We start from the raw sequence: 14,973 nt of genomic DNA on the forward strand, positions 1-14,973 counted from the left end.
GACAGAAACTGATAGCGGAGCCCAGAGGATGGTGTTGAGGCCAGAAAGGAGCTGTGGGAGAGAACTGGCACCTGCTGCCATCCTGTAACATCTCCTCCAGGTCAATCTAGTTAGCTCTCACCCTCTTAGGTGGGACTGCATTGGAGAAAGGCTCCACAAATAAGCACAGTGCATTCTGCTGAAGAGCCTGACTCCAAATGTATTTAAAAGTCACAAAGATTCTGGGCTGGCCGAAACCGGTTTGGCTCAGTGGATAGAGCGTCAGCCTGCGGACTGAGGGGTCCCGGGTTCGATTCCGGTCAAGGGCATGTACCTGGGTTGCGGGCACATCCCCAGTGGGGGATGTGCAGGAGGCGGCTGATCGATGTTTCTCTCTCATCGATGTTTCTGACTCTCTATCTCTCTCCCTTCCTCTCTGTAAAAAATCAATAAAATATATTAAAAAAAAAAAGAGATTCTGGGCTGAACACTCTTTTTTTTAAAAAAAAAAAAATATATTCTTTTCAAAAATATATATTTTTTATTGATTTTTTACAGAGAGGAAGGGAGAGGGATAGAGAGTTAGAAACACTGATGAGAGAAAAACATCGATCAGCTGCCTCCTGCACCCTTCACACACACACCCCCGCCCCCCCCCCCCCCCCCCCCACTGGGGATGTGCCCACAACCAAGGTACATGCTCTGGACTGGAATCGAACCTGGGACCCTTCAGTCCTCAGGCCGACACTCTATCCACTGAGCCAAACCGGTTAAGGCTAAACACTCTTTTTATATTATCTATATTTCTCTTATTTTTCTGGCATATCCTTCATATTTCTGTGTTACTTGATAATTTAGAAAATAGATTCTTCCATTAGGTCAGGGGTGGGGAACCTTTTTTCTGCCAAGGACCATCTGGATATTTATAACATCATTCGTGGGCCATATAAAATTATCAACTTAAAAATTAACGTGCTATATTCGGTCAAACATTTAATTAACTCACTGGCAGGGCCAAACCAAATGGTTTCTTGGGCCCTATATGGCCCTGGGGCTGGACGTTCCCCACCCCTGCATTAGATAATCAACATTTAACTCTATTGTTTTTTTACTTGAGTCATTTTTTTAGTTTCTTACCTGAAGGTAAACCAACTTTTAACTTTCATGCAGCAATATACATGATCTAAGGCAATAGCTCTCAGCTTTTAAACATGCTTAAAACAACACACACACAAAACAAAAACAAGCTTTTAATAGGAAAAATCTCCTGCATCCGTTTTCACACTGGCCAAATATTTCTGGTTTTCCCTGCTCTAGGCATGTGGGTAAGTTGAACTTCTTAGCCACTTTTTGATTGGATGAGGCATTGAGACTGGCTTTAACTAATGAACTGGGATTGGAAATGACACATCTTTTAGAGGCCAGGATACTTCTTGCTGATGTGAGACTCTCCATGAGTTTTCCTTCTGCCATGGCAATTGGCAACATTCCAGAGAGTGACTTTAGGGTCTGTCTGGTCCTAGAGGATGATGAAGTGGGAACAAAGCTCCCAACCAACCTGTGACATACACATACTATAATGTGAGAAGTAAACCTGTTATTTTAACCCACTAGGGGTTTGGACTTGTTTGTTACTGCAGCATAACCTAGCCTGACTGATGCAATGAGTTTATAGGCTTTTCTGGTGAGAGTATTTAACCAGTTAACTGCCACACGTCCAAAACAGAAACCATCCCCACTGCGTCTATAGACGTTTATGGTGTACAAAGGGTTAAAGGGTTCAGCAGATTTTTCCCCCCATTGATTTTTAGAGAGAGTGAAAAGGAGGTGGAGAGACAGAGACAGAGAGAGAGAGAGAGAGAGAGAGAGAGAGAGAGAGAGAAACATCAATGTGAGACAGACACATTGATTGGTTGCCTCCTGCATGTACCATGACCTAAGGATCGAGACTGCAACTGAAGTACGTGCCCTTGACCGGAATCAAACCTGAGACCCTTCAGTCTATAGGCCGACACTCTATCCACTGAGCCAAACAAGCTAGGGCAGATTCATCAGATTCATAAGCAGATCCTTGATCCAGAAAAAGACTGAGATCCACTGAACTATAAGTATAATAGAAAAAGAGGGCCTTTTTAAAAAATAAGTAAAAATTAAGCAGGTCAAAGGGGACTGGGGGAAGAAAAGGACAACTGGATTACTGTGTGAATCAAAACTATGGGAAAACTAAAGTTGGGAGCAGAATGGGCCTCGTGGTACATATGATGACACAGTATTATTATAGTAAAGGTCCAAAAAAGACCTCTGGTGAGCTGGTCCCACTTCATGGAAGGTAGAAGGCATTCTAGTCTGACCCTCACAAAACGGATCCTCCTGGGAGCCATTCTAGTCAAAGCAGTGTCCTATCAACTTTCAAGGGGAAATATCCAGACTAGTCCTTAATGGAATTGTGCCCATTTTTGATCTCTTTGCTAGATTTCACAAACAAGGAAGAGCTTAAGAAAGGAAAACTTAATGAAAGCGACACACGGTGAAAGACAACATGCCCTCCTTCCCAAACACATACCTACCCAGAGAGTAAATCCCTCAATGACAACTTTGAAATTTGTGACCTCATGGTGGGGAGCATTTGTCATGCTAAGCAAAATGGAAACATGTTTTTAAAAACAGTCAGAGTCCAATGTGCCCCAGAGTTCACAATAAACTTGAGAAAACACCACTCCCCAACTGGCAGGAAATTCCTCATTAGGAAGCCACAGCATACTGTAAATTAGCTCTCCTTTTACAGGAGGTAAGTGCCCCCTGGGCTCCTTATACCTCTCAGCAGGAGCTCCTGCCACTATCACTGTGGAAAGGCCTGAATTTGGGAAATGACTTCAGAGGACTGGCAATTTATCTCAAAGACCATACAAGTTTCCTATAAGCATGACTGCAAATAGAAAAGAAAAGAGGCAGACAACCTGGGTACAAATCCCAGCTCACAAAACCATTTCCTAGCTTTGTGACTGATCATTTTTTTACTTCCCTCATCTGTAAAATGGGGAGATTGATGCTCTCTACCTACTTGGTCACTGTGAGGAAAATTAGCCAATATATGCAAAATACTCAGAACCATGCCTGGTATATAGTAAGTTCCCCAGCTTATTATTACTACTATTGTTGTTACAGGCATGGCTACAGGTAAGAAGGGTTTTAAATTTCGCTTTTAATCCATAAAAAAGCAAGAGTGAGGAACAAGTCCAAAGTCTGCTTCTAGGTTCTATTCTTGTCTAAATTCATTGGAAAATCAACCCATCTACACTGATCAACCTGCCTTTGTTCTGAAGCCTGGAGAGCTAGGGAACTGGGGTCTAGTCAGGGCTTAGAAGAAGGCCCCAACTCCCCACTCTCCACTCTGCTCAGCATGGCAAGTGCCTTGGGCCTTCCTTAAGAGCAGCTCAACAATGGGTATCCTAAGACAAACTAAAAATTAAGAAAAAGGTTAATATGTGAAAAGATGGGGAGCATTAACTGGATTTGCTAATAATCTGTTTCATGTCATCTCAGGGAAATTCCACTGTCTAGAAACACTCCCCTGTGCCTCATTAAAGCCCCAACCAGGGAAAATTGACGCCTGATTGAAGTTCCCCAAAATTATGTTAGGAGCAGAAATTCCTAACTCTGACCTCTCCCTAGAAAGTCGAGCTGGGTGAATGGAAAGAGCCCTGGGATGAGAACTGGGAGGTCCAGGTTCAGGCTCTTTGGCCTTGAGTATGTTCCTGGCCTCCCCAGGTCTCATTTGTTGTTGTTGTTGTTGTTGGTTTTGTTTTGTTTTGCTTTCTCTGTTCCATGAAGGGCATCTTTGGTGGAAAGTAAATATGCACATTTGAGACCCTCCATGACCTGGGCCCATCACCCTCCAGCCTGGCACTTGGCATTCTGGATGGCTTTGGAGAGAGGAGCACCGACCTTACTACTCAGCTGCGTACCCCTGGTCCAGAGACACAGGATGATTCGTGTACCTCACAGGGCGTTCTCACGGTGAAATGAGACAATGTGCGTGAAGAACCTGCTGAGTGCCTGGCACTAGGAGAGTTCTGTGCATATTAGCACCCATGTTATCGCCATTTCTTCCCAGTCAAGCCGCAGGGGAAAGATTAACAATGTGATCCATACTCTGTTCTTTCTCACTGGGCCTTGGCCTATGGTGTTCCTCTGCCTGGAAAATCATTTTACCCTTGTCCATGTGTTTAAATCCTATCTACCTTTTTAAGACCCACTTCAAATGCTACCTCCTCCACGCAGCCTGCCTGACTCCTATCCCAGCCAAAGCAAACTCTCCTTTGGACATTGACAGCAGTTCTGGCAAATACATTCCGCTCTCTACTTTGTGTTACTACAGGAGCACCTAGTCTTATCTCCTCTCTCTGCTAGAAGATGCCATTCTTGATGGCAAGGATTGTATCTGCCCACATTTTCCAACACAGAAGAGGCCAGAGCATTCAGCAGGAACTTGTTAGAATTGCAAATTCTCAGGTCCACCTCAGACCTATTGAATCAAAATATCTGGGAGTAGGGCCCAGAAAACTGTGCTTTAGTGAGTCCTCCAGGAAATTCAGATGCTTGCCAAATTCAAGAACCACTGGAATAAGGGTTTGCTGAACGAATACATGATTGAATGATGAGTTAAAGTGCAAGTGTGTGTGTGTGTGTGTGTGTGTACACACGTGCACGTATGTGTGTGTGAATGACAGTCCTCAGCACACAGGAAAATTCAACTTAATAAGATAAAAGGGTTGATGCAAATGGCATTTTTTCCCCTTGAAGCCTTTTGCCAAGGATTTCCTGGCTGATATTTTCTTCCTTCCAAAGTAAAGAGACAAAAAGAATAACCCAAAGCCCATTGCTTTCATGGTTTAGGCAGAGTTTAGAGGCAATTAGAGGGAATAGGTTTCAAGGCCATGAAAAGTGCAGTTTTGATGAGACCTGAAACGGCACATTCTGACACTCAACCTCTCTTCTATACACATCAGGTGAAGGCCAAGACCCTAATAAGGAGGAAAACCAAAGAATTCTCAGGGGGGGCGGGACACCCTCTGGGCATTTCCTGACCAAGAAGCCCTTCTGAGCACAGGTGAGAACTTAGAAAGCATGAACCAACTGGTATAATGGGGAGTCTTTTCTCCTCGTCCGGATTCTGGTTTCTCTCTGGCTTCCCCTTTCCCAGCTGACCATAACTGGAGAGATAACTGGCCACTCATACAGCTCTTCCTCTGGCTTTTTCAAGCCTCCCTGCCATCTGGGTCTCCCTGTCCCGCCACCCCACCACCCTGCCCTGGCTTCAGCGACCCGATTCTGGTGGCTACTGAGTCTGTTCTGCCAACAGCCCAGGAGGCTCTGTCAGTTTGAGATGGGGCCATCAACTCCATCCCTTTCCGCAACTGATGCGCCTGGGCCAGGCCCCAGAAAAACAAACTGTCAGCTTTGTGGCTTTTTGGCAGCCTGGCTTCGACTTTTGTTTTAACAAGGAGTGGGAGGGAGAATTTGAACCCTGTGGTTATCTGCATTTTAAAACATTTAAACAGAGTCTGTCCACCTGCTTGGCACTTTGTGTTCTCCAGTAAGTCCCTCAGCCCCACCCCTTCTAAAATAGCAACAATAATTCTGAGCCTCCTTGGTGGCTGCTTATATACATGGGAGGACTGGGACGGGGGGCGGGGGGTGGGGGGGGAACATCCTGAGATCTATCTTCTCCTTGGGAGAGGAGTCTGCACTTGACCCCCAACTGGGATTCCTCAGAAAGGCAGACATGTAGGTCCTCAGTCCTCAAAGGGGAAAGACCAGGGTGAAAAGAGGTCCTGTTTTGTAAAAACCACTCCCACTGGCTACAAGGTCCTTTTGCATTTAGAGGGAGAGTCTTCCCAGCCAAGAGTCTAATTTCCTCTCCATCCCAGATAATAGCCCTTCTAGCTGCCTTCTACCATATCACTGATGTGGGGGGAATAAGGAACTCAGAAAGGAGAGAGGGAAAAGGGGGCAGGGGTGATGGTGGCAATAAGGGAATGGTTTGACATACAAGTCCAAAGTTCATTCCCAAATGGAGGGAGTGAGGGGTGCTTAGAATTATCTGGAGAAACAGTCTGTCATTTCCTCTCTCAACAGACAGTTATGAGAACCACTGCAGTGATGGTCACCTGCCCTAAGGACTCTCCCACCCTCCCATTCTTCCTCGAGCATCCCATAGTATCTTGTTTGAGTACCACAAAGATCAGAGTACAAAGTGTGTCAGTGAACAATATCACCAGCCTTGGACAACTCTGGAAGGTACAAGTGGTCCTGGTCTCAACCAAACCAGTGGCAGGACAAGGATTGTCTCCACAGGGCATTGAGCTGACAGTAACAGGCTGGGTGCACTGGAAAAGCCTCCAGACACTTCAGCTTGAGAGCACGGGGGGCTCCCTCTCTCCAGCAGGGCTCTGTAGGCAGGAGCTACAGAAAGATTATCCCTTTGAGAGGGACTCTCAGAAACAGAAGTAGCACCTTGATGCTCCATGAGGAGTTCCAGAATCTTGTAGTTCTTTTTTTTTTTTTTAATTGATTTCAGAGAGAGGAAGGGAGAGGGAGATAGAAACATCAATGATGAGAGAGAATCCTCCTGCATGCCCCCTACTGGGGATCGAACCCGTAAACAGGCATGTGCCCTAACGGGGAATCAAACCGTGACCTCCTGGTTCATAGGTCGACGCTCAACCAGTGAGCCACACTGACCAGAAACCTTGTGGTTCTTATTTAAAAAATGGATTTACAGCCATTCAGAGCCCAGCTCGGCATTCACAGCAGCTTAGCTGTTGAAACCTCTCTTCACAAAGACGGCAAGCCTGGGAGTCTGGGATCCATGGAAAGATCTAAGGTTATCCCTGCTCGGCACACACCGAAATGAGCATCAAAGAGAACCCAGGCAGGCGTTTCTGCAGCGACCTGGTAACCACAGCCTCTGAAGAAGGCCCAGACCATATTCCTCAGTTTCTAGCCCACAATGTCCAAAGGGCTTCAGAGCGCTCCTCCTCTACAGAGGAATCACTTCTGGAACCAGGAAATGGATTCTACTTGCCAACACTGCCCCTGAGAGAATGCGAAAAAGGCTGACCAGGCCACAGTTTTCCAATGACAATGAGCAGAGGCAGTAACCAGCACCCGGGGCTCCAAGAAACCTCCAGGCAAGAACTTACACCAGAGTTCATAGTAGTAGTTGCAGCACTGAGACTGTCCACAGCAGTGTCCTGTGTCACAGATGTAGCTCTGATTGTTGGTACCCACACAGGTTTCCTTATCCTAAAAAATAAATAAATAAATAAAATTTAGCATATTAAATTACTTCTCATCCCCCTCTTTCTGGTCATCTGCTCACGCTCCACCAAAATGGTTTGTATCAATATTTATTCCATTAAGAAAAAAATATTAGACAGGACAGCAAATGTAAGCAGGGAGGGAGAATAGTTTATTAAAGGGAGAAGAGGCCCTGGGCCAGGAAGCTCAGTTGGCTGGAGCATCGTCTCAACATGCTAAGGTTGTGGGTTCGATCCCTGGTCAGGGGACATACAAGGGTCAACCAATGAATGCATAAAGAAGTGGAATGGCAAATCAATGTTTCTCTCCTCTCTCTCTCTCTAAATCAATCAATAATTTTTTAAGGGTCCACATTAAAAAAAAAAAAAAAAAAAGGAAGAAGAGGATTCAGCACACACAGCTGACTGGTAAAGAGCAGAGTTCTTCTCAGACAGGAAAGGGTTATGTCACTTTCTTTATATCCAAGCAGAAACACTGGATATTCCAGTGCTATTTAAACTCAGCTGGTAACAAGGTGATGATTCTCCTGTAATTAGCAGTGGTTTTAAATAAAACCAGCTTTTCTGTGAAAGTTCCTGGAATAATTAATGCAGTATGGATTCTAAGATTAGGATTAGCATCTAGTTAGGCATTCCATCCTCCCTTCAAAACACAAGATCTCCAAGGTTAATTACACTGTGATTCAAAAAAGGGCTAAAAAACCAGCTACTAAATTCTTCACTTTTAAGAGGTGACCTGCTCAAGTGACCTAGTCCAAATTCAATTTGCTAGATCATGTTTAGCATACTGAATGATCTCTTAATAATCTAGACTGGATATAGGATTCATACTGTCCCTTCCCAGGGACAGCTACAGAAAAGGTACTGCTGGGTAACCATCTAGCAGTTTTTTGCCAAATTCTATTCGCAGCACTGGGGAATAGAAATGGAGGTGAAAAAGATTTTTTACTTACATAATCAATAAAGAAAAAAATTAAAATTAAAAAAAAGATTTTTTACACTTCATACTTTAAATATGAAATATCCCACCAGCCAACCTGAACTTCAGCCCAAAATGTTCTCTGGACCCCAATGTATATGATGAGACCTATAAATCACCTGCTCTATCTGGCTTTCAACATTTCTTTATTCTAAAGAAGTAACACATGGATTTACTGAACACTGTTTTGTGCTAAGCACTGAGCTGGGTAAGAGGACTATGCAAAGATAAATAAGACATTGTTCCTATCCTCAAGAAGCTCAGAGTTAAGAAGGGAAAAAACCCTGCTCAGCAAAGAAACTCAAACCACAGTATTGTATTTGCTGCTACTCAGGCTGACCCTGCCCACAGCACACATCCGGGCAGATGCCTGCCAGTGGAAACCTAAGTCACATGGCCAGTTCATGCTCTCTGGACCTGGCTTTCCTAATCTGTCTACTTGGCCACGGGTATAAACAAGCATGCCAGTGACTGTCTACAGGGATAGGGGCCGGAGAGCAACAATACAGGTACCTGAAGCCTTAAGAAGGACTAAACACCAGATCCCTGGCTCAGTGCAGGTTTCCACCACACATCCTCAGGTGTTTCCTGGTCTTTAAAGAATATTACACACACACACACACACACACACACACACACACACACCCGTGTAAAGGGGTTTAGGAAGAAGAAACATGGGAAAGGCATTTGTAAACTCTGACAATGAGGGTTTCACAATATTGCAAACAATTCTTCCTATCTTTGCCTTCCTGTGTATACCATATACAGAATACAATCACCTGTGAGGCCTGGCGCACATAGAGAAAGCAGATCTGTGCTCACTTTTGCTAGAACACACACTCTCTGACTTCAGAGTAAAACACTGCTTTCATAAGGATATCAAAAAGTTTCTCCCAGCCCGGCCGGCATGGCTCAGTGTTTGAGCATCGACCTATGAACCAGGAGGTTACAGTTTGATTCCCAGTCAGGGCACATGCCTGGGTTGTAGGCTCGATCCCCAGTGGGGACGGTGCAGGAGGCAGCCAATTAATGATTCTCTCTCATCATTGATGTTTCTAGCTCTCTTTCCCTCTCCCTTCCTTTTACTCTAAAAAAAAAATATATATATATATATATTTTAAAAAAAAGTTCCTCCCAAGTCTAACAAGCCTGGAAATACCATTCTTCTGACACTGGCTCACAAGAGCACAGTTCAAAATGTCCACCTAGTTTCTAAAAGAGGCTGTGCTGTCTATACCCTGACACATTAAAGAATCCAGTGATACTTCTGCCTCGGGAAAATTTACCAGATGAGGTCCATGCTCTGAACACACAGTAGCCAACTGGTCCTAAGTGAGGCGTGGAATGGAACGTGTTTGAAATCTAAACAAGTGGCATCCTCATGACCTACTGGTGTCAGCTTTTCTCTTGGCTCTTCCATCCCCTGAGGCAGGAAGCCTGATATAAACAGGACCCCACTCTTTTCTCCAGGGAGAGCAGAACTGTAGTAGCATCCTTTAATCCAGAGCCCTCCAACACTAACCAATATATCTCGCCCCCTGTCCTCCCTCTGCCCCCAGACAGAGTCCCCAAGCTGCCTGGGATGGTTTTGATTATGGGAATTATCATTTTCTGCTGCAGGAGAAAGAAAAGACGGTGGGCAGTTAAGGAATGTGAGTATATAAGTGGGCTCATGGACCTTTAGCAAAGAAAAAAATGAAGATTGGGGTAGTGAGATGTGTCAAGGTGAACTCCTCCAGAGACAGAGAGACTTGCTGGTGTGAGAAAAAAATCCAGGTGCCTTGTGTTTGGTCCCAGCTCTGCCACAATAGAGGAACAGAACTTTGGTTAAGCTCCTCAGTGGTCCTAAGACTTATTAAGATGCTCTCTAATGTCCCCTTCAACCCTAAGTAAGGCTTTATTATCCTACCCACCACCCACCCCCTCTGTCCTAACAGCCTTGAGTCAACTCAAGAGCTCCTATAACCTCTGTCTCCTCTCATTCAAAGTGACAGCAAAGAACAGTGATGTGCAAATGCTGCTTGGTGCTTTCCACCCTCTCCTGCAAAGAGGAGCTTCACAGTGGGCTACCCAGTGGGCTCTCACAGACCACTCATGGCTCAAGATCTACTGTCAGGCAGAAGTGACTAAGAGTTAGTCAGACCTGGGTTCAAAACCCAGTTTATTAACTTATTAAGCCCATTATGCTTATTAACTGTGTGAGCATGGGTAAGTTACTTAACTTCTCTGAGCTTTTAATATCAATATTATTTTGTGAGCCATTATTGCCAGCATGAAAGATCATCCAAACAGCACTTTGCATTCACTTAGAACTCTTGCAGAATAGTAAAGTTCACTGGCTGTTCCAGAGACACAAAGAATAGACAAAGGAACTCGAGAGCATGCAATGGAAAGTTCAAATATGAAAAATTCTCAGCACCCTTTATGACCATCCTTTGCTTTTCTCCCAAGCATCTTTAAGCACTTTACACACATACGTTGTTCAGGCGAACCCTTGAGGGGTGACCAGTAAATATCCTTCCCACCCCTCTCTTTAGAGGGGAACCAGAGAATGAACTGCACTCTCCCTACGGGCAGGAGCTCTGTCTCCTTATCCTCCTCCCCCATCCCCAGTATAAGCACAGTGCTTGGCACACAAAGGTTTGCTTAATGAAATAATGGCAACGCAACCTTCATGAAGACAGAGCAACTTGGGGTGAATAATATAGCTAATGTATACTGAACACTTGTTATGTGCCAGGCACTGTTTTTTAAATGCTTTACAGGTACTCCTTTATCTGAACTTGAAAGCAACACTATGCAATGGGTAGTATCAGGGAATTGAGGCCAAGAGAGGCTAAGTAATTTGCCTCTAGGAAGTAGAGCAATCTAGTTTGTCAGACTTTAGAGCCTGAGTTTTTACCTATTATGAAGCTATAGCCTCCTTGGTTGAAGTTATACTTCCTCCGTTGCTTTTACCACTTCAGTTGCTTAAATAAACCCAATAAAAGCCCCAAATCAAATAAAATCAACATTTTGTCTTTGGTGGAAAAGATAAGAATCCTGTTCTGTGCAGCTCTTTGACTTTGAGAACAGGATCTTTCCTTTTCTACTTGGCAGGGAGGAGAGGCAACACGGGACTCCTCCCTTCTTTGCTCAAAAGGTCATACTTTCACATACTGATTTTCTGAAGAGCAGAATGGTGTTTCATCCCAGTGTGGAACACAGGGTCTACATTCCTTCCTTCATACTGAGTACCCTGCATCAGTACTGAGCTAGAGGGGGGGAACACAATAGAAAAATGGCTAAAAATAGTCATGATTCCTGTCCTTAAGGAGCTTCCAGTCTCATGAAAATAATAATAGCAATAATAATAATAATAATGTAATCACGTGATAGAAAGGAAAAAATACATGATTCAGTGAGAGTTATAAGACCTAAGAGCTAGTCATAAAAAGGTCCAGAACAGCTTCTGGGAGGAAGGTAAGTTGGAACTGAGATCATCAGGATGGTTGGAAAGTTAGTAACCAGGGAAGAGGGACGGGGAGAACTTTACAGGCTGAGGAAAGGAAACAAGCAAAGCACTTTAGCTAGGAATGGCTGAGGTAAGCAGGAACCAGACTGTGCAGGGAGGTGACAAGATCAGATTGCATTTTATTAATTTTTTTTTCAGATTTGCATTTTAAAGATACTTTCTTCCTGGCAGTTTTCATCTGCATAAAACACCAAGGCCAAAAAAATGCTAGAAAGGTCAAACTTCACATAAATGAACTTTGTGCAAATAATTTGTGCTTTTAGGCTGAGGTCTTTTACCTCAGGGAGGACTGTGGCAATGACCATCGGGATCCTCGTGTTTACAGGTATGTGCCTTCAAGCCCTGGTACCACAGTGACCGACTCCCAAGATATGGGGCACACATGGTCACTAAACAAAAAGCACAGGCACAAAGAAACAGCAAGAATGACCAACACCGAACTGGAAAGAACATTTTTTACAATGGAAAAGGATGAACAGTATGCCTTTTGCACATATGCAAAAAATTATCTCATCTCTTTGGTGGCAGCATAAACTGTGGGACTAACAACATTTTCCTTAAGAGTTTCCAGGTCTTATAGTTGCTATTCTTAGCTGAGCCACTGTAAAGGTCAATTTAATCAACACAAGAACTTTCAAAGTGCCAGCATAAAAAGAGACACTGGGCAGTAATAGTTGCCCAGGGATGTTTTCAATTTGCCAATTTATGGGGCTGGAAAAATCTGCTAGCAACTGGCAACAGCATCTTCATGTTCTTAGGAAAGCACTGAAGTTTAAAAGTAAAAAAATAGGAAAACTAATACTTCACGGGATGTTCAGGCACAGGACACTAACTATTTTGGCTGCTAGATATGAATGAATTTGGAGCACAACTTCTGGCTTTCCTTACAGGGAAAAGAAATGGTTTCTTATGGAAACGTCCAATTCCACAAATCAATTATGTATTGAAACTCCTTCCCCAGGTGCCAGGCAACTGTGCTGGATGCTACAACTACAGCAATGAGCGAGCGATTCTCAGGGAAGAGATCCTGCTTCTGGCAATACTGCTGGGTAGGTAACTTAAAAATTCTCCTGTCAGAACCCCTAGAAATACTGGCTACATAACAATATACACAGCTGAGCTTGCAAGAAAGCAAGGAGGATCCCCAGCCTAGGGCCAAAAATGTGGAAAACTACACTGGTAAATGAGGTCAAGCCTTTCCAGTTGCCCTGGAAAGTGGTTGTTTATTGTTCTTGGGCCTACCTGAAACAGGAACTTGGAACTAAGCACCAATATAAAGTGAGAATCCTCAAAGAGAGAGAAAGCAGACTAGAAAAACAACTAGCCCGTTGGGCTCTGGCTGGTGTGGCTCAGTTGGCTAGGCGTCGCCCTGTGCAATGAAAGGTTACTGACTCAATTCCAGATCAGGGCACATGCCCAGGTTGGTAAGGGGTGTGCAGGAGGAAGCCAATCAATTGATGCTTCCTCTCACATCAATGTTTCTTTCTCTCTCCACCCCTCTCCTCTCTTTCTAAAAAGCAATAAAAATCTTAAATTAAAAAAAAAACACAATAGCAACTAGCTCATTGGCACACAATGACGAAAAAATCTCTGAATTGAGAGCAAAAAGTATCTCCTCTTATAATCTGTAACCATAGGCCTTTCCACAAGTCAATTTCAGACTTGAATTGTACCACTATATGGTCTGAGAATCCTCAACCCCAAAATTTAACACAGGAAGTGGCCCTAGGCTGGCAATAACTCTATGACATCTGGCAGAAGAAATGTAAAACTCTGATAAGACCTACCCTCAACCAGGGCATGAAGGATTCCCATAAATAAAGCTCTGTTGAAGATAAACTCACAATACAAAATACACAAATTTATGCAGAAATAATCTACACTAATAAAAGAGAAACATGCAAATCGGTGTCACACCACTATGCCCACCAGCCAATCAGGATGACTATGCAAATTAACCCAACAAAGATGGCGGGTTAATTTGCATACGCAGGTGCAGAGCAAATACTGAAGGCTCCAGCCCCAGCGAAGACTGAAGAAGACTGAAGACTGAAGACTGAAGACTGAAGAGGCTGGGCTTCTCCGCTGTGGACGGAGCGGAGAAGCCAAGCCTCGCTGCGGCTGGAGCGGAGAAGCCTAGTCTCAAGGCTTGGCTTCTCTGCTGCGGCTGGACCAAAGGCCTGGGTCCAGGGTGCCGGAGGAAAACCGGTGCCAGCAGCCAGAGGAAGGAAGGCCTATAGCGCGAATCTTTGTGCAATGGGCCTCTAGTACATTATAAAAAGACTTGGGAAATTCAACAAATAGCAGAATAAGACTCCCAGGGGGGTTGGGGGGGGCGGCAACTTGTTTGAAACTGGGGAACAACCCAAAGACAAAAAAATCTTAAATATATTACTAGTGGAGAAGACTGAAAATTAACAAGTGAAATTATAATGTAAAATAGTAATAAGCTTCATAAGGCTAATAAAACAGACAAAGGGCTTTAGATGACATAGTCAGGAAAGTCTTCCCTGATAAAGTGACATCTGAGTAGAGCCCTGAATCATGAGAAAAGACAGCTTAAGCCCTGGCCAGTCTGGCTCAGTGGATACAGTGTTAGCCCGCAGACTGAAGCGTACTGATTCCAGTCAAGGGCACGTACCTCGGTTGCAGGTTTGGTCCCCGGTCCTCACTGCCCCCTCTTTCCCTCCCTCGCCCCCTCATCAGGTCACATGTGAGAAACAACCAATCGATGTCTCTCACATCAATGTTTCTCTCTCTCTCTCTCTCCCCCCCCCCCCCCCCCACTTTCCTTCCACTTTCTCTAAAAATCAATGAAAAAATATCCTCAGGTGAGGATTAAAAAAAAAGAAAAGCCAGTTTAAGTCAACCTACAGGACCAGTGTTTCAGGTAGAGGGAAAGCCAAGTGCATGCACAGACACCAATGCAGGGACGAGCTTGGTGTGTTCAAGGAAAAGAAAGAAGATTAGTGTGGCTAAGTACAATGAATCTCAGGGAGAGTAATGTGAAAGGAAGAGCTGAAAATTCAGTAGAAGCCAGACCTCAAATGCTTTGTACAACAGTTAAAATAATATCCAAAATACCACAGTTTGTAAATTCATTATTGGCTAATACAGCTAGTTTCTCCCTAGCTGATGGAGATTTATAAATATTTTTGTAGCTCGGCCAGTGTGGTTGA

General features: G+C 44.2%; 1 protein-coding gene across 4 annotated transcripts in view; it reads right to left on the bottom strand.

Annotated features, from left to right (window-relative positions):
* WBP1L (WW domain binding protein 1 like) overlaps positions 1-14,973 on the bottom strand; it is an 87,872-nt gene that overhangs the window by 36,893 nt on the left and 36,006 nt on the right. For all 4 annotated transcript variants that reach the window (XM_070432378.1, XM_070432380.1, XM_070432379.1 and 1 more), the window contains exon 2: positions 7,185-7,287. In XM_070432378.1, coding sequence (XP_070288479.1) covers positions 7,185-7,287 — 103 coding nt within the window. The remainder of the gene's footprint in view (positions 1-7,184; positions 7,288-14,973) is intronic.

The sequence above is a fragment of the Myotis yumanensis genome, unplaced genomic scaffold, assembly GCF_028538775.1.
Source record: "Myotis yumanensis isolate MYYU_CA2020_CCGP unplaced genomic scaffold, mMyoYum1.0.hap1 SCAF_13, whole genome shotgun sequence".
Taxonomy (NCBI): Eukaryota; Metazoa; Chordata; class Mammalia; order Chiroptera; family Vespertilionidae; genus Myotis; species Myotis yumanensis.